We start from the raw sequence: 12,725 nt of genomic DNA, 5'->3' as shown, positions 1-12,725 counted from the left end.
TATTTTCCTGGAGGATGCATTTGGGGTTAGCCTTTGAAGTTGGTAATAGTGGAAAAATGAAGTGAAACCGACAATGACTTGAGTCCATTGTTTTCCAGAATGAGAGTGCTTAAAGAGGAGGATGCTATTCATGTGGCACAGCTGGAGCTGGGCCTGGGCTCAAGTTGGAGGCCAAAACAAAAAAGCAAAGAAATGAGGCAAATTTGATTTTAATCTTACATTTGCACATCAGCGGTGCAAATAAATGTTTTTTGGCATGTAGAAAATGTTGATTTTGCCTTATTGTACTCTTCAGTCTTCCAGATTGCTTAATTTATGTTTAAATAACCCTACGATGTATTTTTTTGCCAACTTTTTCATTCCTTTGTGTTGCTATTTGACTCAAACCTAATAACTTCACAGCTTAATCGCAATTAACTAGGGATATATCAATTATTGCCGCATATCAGCATTTTGTTAATTAACCGACAGCTGACCAAGAGATCAATTTAAAACTGGGTAAACTTCAGGGAACAATTTCCTGCATTTCCATTTTCCGTTAACTTTAGGAGAGGTGCTGCCGATCCTCATAGGAACTCCTTGCACTTTTTGTTTGAATATAGAAAAAAGAGAGAGATTATTTGAGTTACATTGAAATTTTAAAAACTGTATTTACTGTAGAAAACTTTAGGGAGCCATTTATGGTTTAAGTTTCCATTTCATTTCATAAGACATGCTGCTGAGCCTGGGAGCTCTCTGCACTTTTTGTCAGAATTCTAAAACAAAGATATCAGCAAGATTAAAAAAAGAAAACTCATGCAAATTTGAAAAGCTATTTAATGAACATGCTCAAAAACATCAAAACAAAGTGTTGGGTGTTTTCATTATTCAAAATTTTAACAACTAATTTCTACTGCAAATGAATATCTGTTCCAAACGGCTATTGTACTTCTTTACTACCAATAGTTTGCTCTACATAGTGGAGACTAACTCCAGAGAGAAATGTTACTCCTCACATCATACTGGGTGATTTACCACAAACCTTGGAAAAAGACTTCCAACTTCGGAGGCGGTGGTGCTCAGATGTAATTCAAAAACTAAATCAGTCTGGCATGCATTCCAATCGCTAACCAATTACAAGCGACGATCCCCCCCCGCCCCGAGTTGACAATAGCACACCAGCCGAAGACTTGGAACACCTTCTACTGCAGATTTGAAAAGGACCCTTTCACACCCCACGCCACCGACCACCATCGCACCTCCGACGTCTGCGTTGACCATCCACGAACAGGATGCGAGACGCATCTTCAAACAACCAAATATTAACAAAGCGGCAGGCCCAGACCTTGTGTCCCCATCCTGCCTCAAAGTCTGCGGGGACCAGCTCGTGCCAGTCTTCACACAGATCAACAGATCTCTGGAACTGTGCGAAGTACCACCCTGTTTCAAACGCTCCGCCGTCATCCCAGTCCCCAAGAAAACAACAATCTCAGGTCCCAATGACTACAGGCCTGTCGCCTTGACATCTGTGGTCATGAGGTCCTTTGAACATCTCGCGCTGGACCGCTTCAAGAGCGTCACGGGTCCCCTGCTAAAATTAAAATCTCTCAGGACCTGAAGTGGGAGCTCAACATCAACTCCATCCTCAAAAAGGCCCAGCAGAGGACGTACTTCCTGCGGCTCTGTCAATTGACCGTCTGTCGTCGTACTAGAGCGGCTCCGACTCCCGGAAACAAAATCAGGGTGTTTTTGACATACTTGGCAAATAAAGATGATTCTGAACTACTGTATTAAAGATGGCACAGCATACAAGTTTTTTTTTTTTTTTTATTTCAAAGTCTTTACAAAGAAACAAACACCGCAAAACGTTACATTTCTATTAAAAAAAACAACAGCCCAGTGCCGTTTCACTTTTAAAATTGTACACTACTCACACATTTTGACAATAATGAACCATTAAAATGAAAACATTTGTTTTGAACTTCCCCCACATTCCACAACAGAATGCATTGCAAGTGCTTCTTTGAACACCAACATATCAACCAATTACATGGATAGAATACTGTAAAGAAACAATCCCTGAGTCATGTGTATATTTGTAACACAACGTGTATGTCGAATAGAACTTACCTGGAACAGAGGCTTTTTTTTTTATTATTATTTTTTTTAATATATCAGTTTTTCCTGTTGTAGGGAGTCAAAGTAAAATATTTGAGATGTGCATGAACATTCAACAACAGGGTGAGCAATTAGCTAGGCCATGTCAAGCTCTGCTGTGGTTTCGGTCTTCTGCATTTTGACTGGAGTTCCTGCGCAGTCATCCTCCTGAAACAACACATTCGACACGAAATCCTTCACATACAGGAACCCATGGCCATCTACTCATCATCAATATGAACTACATGAGCAGTTCTTGTGCCCAACAAAATGTAAACGGTAGCGCAAAAACAAATGGACTCAGAACATCTGAAGAATTGAAGCTTTCAGACATTTGTTTGTCGCCTTCTGCCCAAACAGTAACGCACACTTGAAATGATGTGTGCACCAGAACTGTATGGGCTCATGTTGGTTAGCATATTTCAGTCAGTGAGCTGATATTAGTGCCCTACATTGTCCATTGAATTCTGTTTTTAATCAATAATCCTTTTAAGGCGGCACGCTGGACAACTGGTTAGCATATCTGCCTCACAGTTCTGAGGACCTGGGTTCAAATCTGGCCTCACCTGTGTGGAGTTTGCCTTTCTCCGGGTACTCTGGTTTCCTCCCACATCACAGAAACATGCACGTAGCACTCGAGTTAAGTCTTTTCGCCAACTAATAAAACATTGTCTAATAGTTTCATTTTTCAACTCCATTATTGTTGAAGTCTTGAAAAATATTGAAGAAATCTAAAGTTGTGTCACTAAGCCCTTCATACCGCTAACAGAAAAAAAAAAAAAATCACCTCTACAAAAATGAACCTCTCTTCCTGAATTTTTTCCCAGCCCCTGACCACGGGCAGAGAAACGAAAGCGCCATGTTTCCGGCACGGTGCCGGAATCTCACCTCCAGTGACAGGTTGTGCGTGGTGAAAGAGCATGTACCATTCCCAGAATCTGATAATATCGGAAAGTCCAGCTCGATGTCCATCACGTCCTCACGGAGGAGCTCCTCACTGCGAGAGTCAAGTAGAACGCGTAAGAAAAGAATACGAATAGTTTTGGCTCGGAACCTAAAAGTAAAACATTTGCTTACACGTTATTGGCATCGGCTTCTCCTCCCTCTTCTGCTGGGGGGTCCCAGGCATGCAGTTTGACCTTCCACAGTTTGATCTGCTGGTCCCAGGAACGCCGACTGTATTTCCTGAATTTATTGGGAGTCTTTGGATGAACACCTGGCTGTCGCAAGTGCCTGGTAACGGTAGAGAAAATAGTTACGGTAATACCAGGTTGCAGCTGCAGTTTCTGTGTCATTTAAAGTGGGGGTCTTTCAAATGGACCTACTTGGGAACCTCTTTGATATATCGATCATAGGCCAATGTGTTCTTGCCGTAGTTGATCTGTTTCTGTCGTCGGAGCAACACAGTCTCATCCATTTCTACGTTTTCACCCTCTTTGGAGTCACAGCTGCAGAATCGTCAGGAAACATTAAGTCGTGATGGATGGACATGGCCAAATACATATTCGAGCAAAAAAGGTTTTAATTATCTGTTGACACGAGCACAAATCTGATTGCAAATTCAGATTACAAAAATGCATCAGAAATCATTCATAGTGAATTTAACGAGTGAAAAAAAGTTAACTAAATTGGAGGAGTAACACACCTGCCAGAAGAGCCAGAAGATGTCTTTCTCTCTCTCTGAGTGACATCTGCAGCGAGTATCCTCCTCCTGTAACTGAACAGCAAACAAAAAGTGGGTGAGAGAGGACTGACTGTGTAACATGACGGCTGAATCAGTCCAATGTATAATGGCGCAGCTCAAGCATTGAAAATGATCATCAATTATTACCCATCCAAGTGGAGTTGAAGGAAGCGCTATATTTCATAAAGGAACAAGGAGTTAAGTGTTGTTACGATATCAACATACTGACTTTAATACTAAACTTGTATAAAGTATCTGGATACGATACCATGTGAAAAAGCTCAAACATCAGTAAGAGCAGTAGAATCTTGCCGCGCTGTTATTGTGTGGGGCTCCATGGGCTGAATAACGTACACTAAAGTCGACCGCAGCGCACTCGCTATCTATATACAATTACTGGACATATTTTATAGGAGGGACTAATAAAAAGGTAGAAGCAAGGAGACTTTTTTGAGGGAGACCGTTCACTATCTGCCAATTCTATGCTATGTCACATTCAACTGCACAGAAGTACCAGGACTAAAAAATATGTGGTATCGTTTCGTTTTTGACCGCGCGGTATTGCAGTACTTTAATCGTACCGGTACACTGTGCAAAGCTACGAGAGGTCCTAAGTAAAAGTCAGTCTACATTTGCTTTACGGACCATGTCATCCACCTTAAAACTGGAGAGGGAATTGGAACTTGTTATGTAAATACACACAAGCGGGCCTGCAAAACATGAGTCAAGAGATAAGAGAAGCAGTATGTTACCGCTGCATGTCTCTCTGCACATCTCTCCTCATTTCATCATCCTCCACCTGGCTGCCCCAGTCAGCCCGCCGGGCACACCGAGACACTGGGCCTCTGCTTTCTGGAGTTGTAAAACTAGAGAAGAAAAAGAAGGCACAAATTAACATCTAGTCAAGTAAAGCAGATTACCGTATTTTCACGACCATAAGGCGCACTTAAAAGTCTTCCATTTTCTCCAAAATGGACGGCGCGCCTCGTGTGTGCGCCGCGTTCCAAAATCTGTTAATGTTGTTGTGTGACTTCGATGAGCGCTCCGCTTGACCGACTGGGAGCATTTCCTGCCGACACGCTGCTTATACAGATACAGAGGAAGGCGGCCGTGACTGAGGACAGCATGCGGACGTTAAAGGGTGTGCGTGACAGAGGACGCTAAAGGCACGCCCCCAGTAGGTATATAGTTCCGGTATGTGCATCGGTTTAGCTAAGGACCCCCGATAATGGCACCTACAAAGAGACACGCTTATGAAGAACAGTTTAAACTGCAAGCTATCAGTTACGCGGAGGAACATGGGAATCGAGCAGCCGCGAGAGAATTCGAGATCAACGAATCCACGGTTCGCAAGTGGAGGAAGCAGGAAAACGAGACGAAGCGGAGTTTCCGCGGAAACAAGGCGAGGTGGCAGACGGATTCATGAGCAAAGAACAGCCGGGAGAAGCGTCTCTACAGTCACCATTCGACTGAGGGCAATACCTCGGCGCTTTCCGTCATTCCGGGAGGCTTGACGAACCGCTGGACATCGGTGTAAACAGGACGTTCAAAGTGAAGTTGCGAGCGGCGTGGGAGCGATGGCGAACACAGCTTTACGAAGACTAGGAGGCAGCGCCGGGCGAGTTACGCCACAATTTGTGAATGGATTGTGGATGCTCGGGCTAGCGTGTCTGCTTGCACTGTTGTTCGAGCTTTGGTAAAAGCCGGCATCATTTCTGAGGAGCCGCGCGGCAACGAGACTGACTCCGACAATGACGAGAGGGAACGGAGAACTTGCCCAGCTGTTCATTTCGGATACAGAAGATGAGGACTTTGATGGATTTGTGGATGAGGATGGATCAAAAAATAACGCGAGTACATTGTTAAATACTTCAATAAAGTACAACCGAACTCAGTTTTGCCCCCGCTGCCTTTTTAAAAACATTGTTTTAGCGTGCATGCATGCTACCGTATGTTTTAAGCTAGCGTATGTTTTACCATGCCTGCGCCCAATAATACGGTGCGCCTTATGGTCATGAAAATACGGTAATCAGCTCTCAAATGGCAAAATTAAAACTCGGCACTCTATTTTGCAAAAAAACAACATTGCTGATAGACTGAATTGGATAGTTTGTATGCACAATAGTTTTGGTTTCTACAACCCCAATTCCAATGAAGTTGGGACGTTGTATTAAGCAAATAAAAAAAAGAATACAACGATTTGCAAATCATGTTCAACCTATATTCAATTGAATACACTACAAAGACAAGATATTTAATGTTCAAACTGATAAACTATCGTTTTTAGCAAAAAATCATGAACTTAGAATCATTCCAAAAAAGCTGAGACAGGGTCATGTTTACCACTGTGTCACGTCACCTTGTCTTTGAACAACATTCAATAAACGTTTGGGAACTGAGGACACTCATTGTTGAAGCTTTGTAGGTGGAATTCTTTCCCATTCTTGCTCGACGTACAGCTTCAGCTGTTCAACAGTCCGGGGTCTCCGTTGTCGTATTTTACACTTCATAATGCGTCACACATTTTCAATGGGAGACGGGTCTGGACTGCAGGCAGGCCAGTCTCGTACCCGCACTCTTTTACTACGAAGCCCCGCTGTTGTAACACGTGCAGAATGTGGTTTGGCATCGTCTTGCTGAAATAAGCAAGGGCGTCCGTGAAAAAGACGTCGCCTGGATGGCAGCATGTGTTTCTCCAAAACCTGTATGTACCTTTCAGCATGAATGGTGCCTTCACAAATGTGCAAGTTACCCACGCCATTGGCACTAACACAGCCCCATACCATCGCAGATGCTGGGTTTTGAACTCTGCGTCCATAAAACTCCGGGTAGTTCTTTTCCCCTTTGGCTCAGAGGACACGACATCCACAATTTCCAAACATCTCTCACACACTTGTTCACAAAGAGGCGCACCTCGCCCCATCTTTGCTTGTGAATGACTGAGCAATTCAGGGAAGCTCCTTTTCTACCCAATCATGGCACCCACCTGTTCCCAATGAGCCTGTGCACCTGTGGGAAGTTCCAAACACGTGTTTGATGAGCATTCTTCAACATTCTCACTCTTTTTTGCCACCTGTCCCAGCTTTTTTGGAACGTGTTGCAGCCATAAAATTATAAGTTAATGATTATTTGCTAAAAACAATCAAGGTTATCAGTTTGAACATTAAATATCTTTGTCTTTGTAGTGTCCATCCATCCATTTTCTGAGCCGCTTCACCTCACTAGGGTTGCGGGCGTGCTGGAGCCAATCCCAGCTATCATCGGGCAGGAGGCGGGATACACCCTGAACCGGTTGCCAGCCAATCGCAGGGCACATACAAACAAACAACCATTCGCACTCACAGTCACACCTACGGGCAATTTAGAGTTGTCAATTAACCTACCATGCATGTTTTTGGGATGTGGGAGGAAACCGGAGTGCCCGTAGAAAAGCCACGCAGGCACGGGGAGAACATGCAAACTCCACACAGGCGGGGCCGGGGATTGAACCCCGCTCCTCAGAACTGTGAGGCTGACGCTCTAACCGGTCGTCCACCGTGCCGCCGTCTTTGTAGTGTATTCAATTAAATATAGGTTGAACACGATTTGCAAATCATTGTATTCTTTTTTGTTTAACACACCATCCCAACTTCATTGGAATTGGAGTTGTATTTTGTGTGATGCACTTCTTGTACGCCTACAAGTACATGGAAGAAGAAATGTAATTACGTCTTCGCTTGCAAGCTATTTATTTTAGATATTTATTTCCTCTATCCACAATTGCTCTGGAAACGATGCAAATTTCTTTCAGTTAATTTAATCATGTCTGTTTCAATAATTTTGCTCACTTGAAAAGTGGGTGGCTTCAATCAAAAGGTACTCTGTCCAGTGTTGTTTATCACATCAGGATGTAAATACCATGAAATGAAGCCAGAATTCTGAACTTTTTTTCTCATATTCATCTTTGGATCCGTAACCCATGTTTTCAGTATACAACAAAAAAACAAAGGAATTGCCCTTGCCGTTCCAATACTTTTGGAAGGGACTGTATATACAGTATACCTATAGAATGCAGACACACACGCTGACCTGGCATTTCTGTTGTTCGTTTCAGTGTCATCTTCACCATTAACATCATCGCTCCTAGAGCGCAAGCTTCCATCAATCCCTCGTTTCCTGCAGTGGGACCAATGTGATGAGCCACGAGACCTAAAAAAAAAAAAAAAAAAAAAAAAAAAGTTTGCCCTCACTATATCACAACCGTATATACATTTACAACCCGTAGAAAAATCATATGAATAAACAAGCAGTAATATGCTGAGGTAAGATACCATGCCATTAAAAGGTCTTTGCCTATTTCTTGGTTTCTTTGCATATTGACCAAAACGCTTGTTTCATATCATCAAGCCAATTTTAATATCTCACAGAGAACAGGTAAATTCAAAAAGCAGTTTCTAAAAGATGATTTTACTTATTATAGGGGAAAACGTTTCAGTTTACTTATCTGGCCCTATGTGAAAAGGTCTGCATTGTTTTCGTCTTTAAGAAGCTACCGCCAAACTATTCATCGCCAAGTATTCAAATGCTAGGATTTCAAATCCAGAAACTTTTGATAAAGGTTTACAATTAACCCATTTTAAGCTTGTACAACAGCTGTGGTTAATTACCAATCATGTTACAATTTCCTGCAAAGAAGTAATAGATTATATGCATGTGGTAGGTGTGTATGTGTGTGTGTCGGGGGGGGGGGGGTAATTCTTGTATGTTTATCATATACAGTCATGTCCAAAATTCATAGACCACCTTTGATTCTTCAATTCCTTTTTAATTTAAAGGCCAGGTACCACTAAAAGTACATTACCTGAAGAATACAATAAATGTGACAAAGATGCAGCTGATTCCATCATACTTTGTCTATTTGATTTAAGATTAATTTTACTCCCAGTGATTTTGGTTATTATCAGGGAAACCATATGGGGGGGGGGGACGCTTGATATCATCTCTTAAATTAAAGCTCTTATGAGCTTTTTGTTGCGCTCATAGTTGTCCAAACAAATGCACTTTTAGTTGTACCAGGCTTTAAAAATGAACAAGAAACTGAAGAAATAAGGGTGGTGTCATCATTCTTTCCCCATGCCTGTCCAATTAATGTTATGAGCAATATGCATTCACGATGATGTGTATGTATTTATTTAAAAAATACGCTTTAAAAATAATTTTAAGACGAGACAAAACAGTGAGCATGGAAAATCTAACTTTCTACACTATATATAGTACTTCCAATGTCAGCCGTTTGTAAACCATTCTCCACACACTTTCCTTGGCTGACGGGAGAATAATTAATGGGGGGGGGGGGTCAATGGCAGTTCGGTGCCAACATACCACGGCACTAGCTGCACAAGCCATAGTTGCAGAAAAAGCCACGTGTTGGTTCAAACCATTTGAAATCCCTCCAATTCTTAGCACATGCATTTGTATACGAGGATGTTAAGAAAATAGTACATCGCGCTTGGTTTGGTCGGACACAACAAGCGGCCATTTGTTTGTCCCGCCATTTGCTCGGGACTTCCGGCTTGCTGTTCGGCCATGTTGAGCATTTGCTCACATCGCAAGTCGTTTCCTTCCGTGCTCGCCGTCGGTAAGCACTGTTACTCTCAACTCGCCATAGTCGATTCCACAACGGCCCGTGTTCAGTGGCCACGAATGTTCAATCGAAGAGCAAATGTGTTCAGAGACTAAAAGGACCAGCGAGCCCAACTGGCCGAAAAGACGGCCATTAAAGTAAGATCCGTTGGACGTGTGGCTAATACACGTGTACCACACTGACACGGAAAGTCACTGGGCGACAAGGACTGGAGATGCCCATCTTGTCGTTTCAATTTCACCGATAAAGGGCCAGCCGATACAGTTACCTGTCCCTTGGCTCGGTAATGTTCCCGTCACATCCTCCACCTCTGGCCAAGTCAGACATCTTCTTTTTCGTCTTCTTCTTCTAATTCTTCTTCTTCTTCTTCTTCTTCTTCTTCGGAAGTGAATGCGGTTGTCAATGATCCACCAGAAACCAGCAGTGAGTGCAAGCTTCCCGGGTCTGGCAGGCAACAAACACCCGCCAACACTGGTAGACGCGCGGCCAAACTGTACAAAACGTCACATGACCGGAAAGGGCGGGTCTCGCGTCACAGCTCGTTCTTTAAAGTGAAAGCATATAGATAGGAACAAAGCATCGGTTATAAATGTTCACTATTGTGTGATGAAGCTTCCAATCGTTGTGTGAGGGATGCCCCCCCCCCCCCCCCCCCCCACACACACTTTTCTATTGGAATAACTTATATGAAGCTATAGACTGTCAAACTACTTGGCGTTTTTCCTCGAAAATATTGAATTGAAAACCGTGTCAGAGGTCACTTTCAAAATACTTCTTAGGTGCTACGCGGTGACGATCAAATAATCTCGAGCCACTTTCTTTTCCATATTTTTGTTTTCGTGCATTTGTCTATATGTATGGCGCTAAGGACGTAATATAATGTCAATGTTCAAAAGATCACGGAACCTTCAATCGTCCTTGCGTGTTCGTTTTCTTTGTCCAAAAAGAGAGGGGGAAATAAGACTCCAGAGGGCTGAGTCTCGCGCAGGTTCACTGAAACGACACACCTCGTTTATTTGAGCTAACTCCTTTTGTACACGTCAGGAGGTTTCGTTAGGACTGTGCAGCAGAAGGTTTTGATCAAAGGTGGAGCAGAAGGTACCTCTGGCCTTGGCTGTTATCAGAAAAGGGGGAGTCACCCTGAAGCCATCGTTCTTCATTCGACATATTCTCATGGAGAACAAAACTTCAACATGTATTACCCTCGTGTTTTGGAAACGGAACTGAATTGTGAGATAAAGGAACATAGCTTTCAAAATAGAACAATCCAACAATGGAGACTTCACCACGATATTCTGTATTTTTCGGGGGTTTGTGGGGAAGAAAGGGAACACAGCAGCAGAGGGCACCACGTCACAGTGCAATGCCAGCGATGCAATGCGGCGCATATATATGCGTTCGTGGTCGAGGTTTCACCACCGTGAGTGAGGGCCGGGAAAATACATCGATGGAAACCTTTTCTTTTCAAGCAAATGGGAAGATTGTTCTTGAGTATAACGCGAAGCCTTCCATAAGCCTGCCGGACGAGCTTTCTTCAGTGCTTGTATTTCCATCCATTGTCACAAGTTGGCCTCCACAGATGTAGTTGTCGACGGCGTCGAGGACGTAGTCCTCCATTTTGATATCTTTTTGTGGACGGTAACGATTGAACATGACCTTCGTTTTGCTCTCGTTCATGTTCAGACCTGAGCGACGGCTTTCCAACTCTGATTCCCGAATGCGACGCCGTAGTTGTTCGGCATCGTCGGAGAAGAAAACGACGTCGCCTGCGAAAGGAAGATGGCTCAAATAAGCGCCGTTCATTTTGAGTCCTCCTTTTCCCCAATGGAGATTTTGAAGTATTTCTTCCAGGCGCGCTGTAAATAGCTTCGGAGACAGTTTGGCGCCTTGCCTGACCCCTTTGCACTCTTTCATCGTCAGTTCGTATTGAACCTGAAGAATCGCCGTCTCCTGATCGTAGAACGTTGCTGTAGGTCGGCTCTGTCCCCCGATTTACTAGCGCCTGCAGTTTGGGAGTGGCGGTGACTGAGTCAAACGCTTTTTCATAGTCGATGAAGGCCACACACAGGGGCATTTCGTACTCGTCGTGTCGTTGGGTTATTTGTCGAACCGTCTGTCGAACTCCACACAGGCGGGGCCGGGATTTGAACCCTGGTCCCCAGAACTGTGAGGCAGATGTGCTAACCGGTCGTCAACCGTGCCGGTGCTTTAAGCATTCCAACAGAAATGTCATCCAGACCACAAGCCTTTCCGGCCTTAAGTGAACTAATGGCATTTTCAACCTCTTCATGCAGGATACATGGAACTGGGTCTGCTTCTAGCTTTCCAGTAATCATTCGGTGAGGGTCACTGTATAGGTTGGTATAAAGTTCTTGAACTCGTAAAATTGCTTGGCGGCTGTGACATATCCTTCCATCTCCCATTTTCACGTTTTATAATATATATATATATATATATATATATATATATATATATATATATATATATATATATAATATATATATATATATATATATATATATATATATATATATATATATATAATATATATATATATAATATAATATATAATATATATATATAATATATATATATATATTATATATATATATATTATATAATATATATATATATATCAGAAGTCGGCTGAGATGGGCTCCAGCGCCTCGTAACCCTGAACAGGATAAGCGGTATTGAGAATGGTGGATGACATGTGCCTTTTGATTCTAAAATAAAGGTTAAAATGTTGATGACAAAGGGGTTAGACGTTGAAGTAATTACGTGGCTCCATAAGATGGCAGCAGTGCAGCAGCCGGCACATTCAAGAAGAAGAAGAAGAAAAGAAGAAGAAGAAGAGGAGAAGAAGAAGAGAAGAAGAAAAGAAGAAAAGAAGAAAGAAGAAGAAAAGAAGAAGAAAAGAAGAAGAAGAGAAGAAGAAGAGAAGAAGAGAAGAAGAAGAAGAAAGAAGAAGAGAAGAAGAGAAGAAGAAGAAAAGAAGAAGAAGAAAAGAAGAGAAGAAGAAGAAAGGAAAAGAAGAAAGACGAAGAGAAGAAGAAGAAGAAAAGAAGAAGAAAGAAAAACAAGAAGAAGAAAAGAAGAAGAAAGAAGAAGAAAATAAGAAGAAAGAAGAAGAAGAAAAGAAGAAGAGAAGAAGAAAAGAAGAAGAAAGAAGAAGAAAAGAAGAAGAAAGACGAAGAGAAGAAGAAGAAAGAAGAAGAGAAGAAGAAAGAAAAACAAGAAGAAGAAAAGAAGAAGAAAGAAGAAGAAGAGAAGAAAGACGAA

The 12,725-nt window shown here is 42.5% G+C and overlaps 1 protein-coding gene across 3 annotated transcripts; it reads right to left on the bottom strand.

The window, feature by feature from the left end:
• Positions 1-1,788: 1,788 nt before the first annotated feature.
• On the bottom strand, positions 1,789-9,951 carry slbp (stem-loop histone mRNA binding protein). 3 transcript variants are annotated; one of them, XM_061686454.1, is made up of 8 exons: positions 9,712-9,951; positions 7,889-8,008; positions 4,573-4,686; positions 3,782-3,853; positions 3,462-3,584; positions 3,214-3,369; positions 3,025-3,133; positions 1,789-2,304 (listed from the first exon to the last, which is right to left on the bottom strand). In XM_061686454.1, the coding sequence occupies exons 1-8, from the start codon at positions 9,768-9,770 to the stop codon at positions 2,233-2,235; spliced, it is 825 nt and encodes a 274-aa protein (XP_061542438.1). In that variant the 5' UTR covers positions 9,771-9,951; the 3' UTR covers positions 1,789-2,232. The 3 variants fall into 3 exon arrangements, with proteins under 3 accessions (XP_061542438.1, XP_061542440.1, XP_061542439.1); XM_061686456.1 differs by having other exon boundaries at positions 3,063-3,133; XM_061686455.1 differs by having other exon boundaries at positions 3,782-3,847.
• Between the last annotated feature and the right edge of the window lie 2,774 nt (positions 9,952-12,725).

This window comes from Phycodurus eques, chromosome 9 (genome assembly GCF_024500275.1).
Source record: "Phycodurus eques isolate BA_2022a chromosome 9, UOR_Pequ_1.1, whole genome shotgun sequence".
NCBI lineage: Eukaryota > Metazoa > Chordata > Actinopteri > Syngnathiformes > Syngnathidae > Phycodurus > Phycodurus eques.
Note: the sequence above shows the minus strand (reverse complement) of the source record. Positions and strands in the feature narration are given on the sequence as shown.

Coding starts and splice junctions, on each gene's coding strand:
- slbp (XM_061686454.1), bottom strand. CDS start 9,770: ATGTCTGACTTGGCCAGAGGTGGAGGATGTGACGGGAACATTACCGAG. Junction 3,854..4,572: donor GTGCAGAGAGACATGCAGCG/GTAACATACTGC, acceptor TTTGCTGTTCAG/TTACAGGAGGAGGATACTCG. Junction 2,305..3,024: donor CGCACAACCTGTCACTGGAG/GTGAGATTCCGG, acceptor GTGTTGTTTCAG/GAGGATGACTGCGCAGGAAC.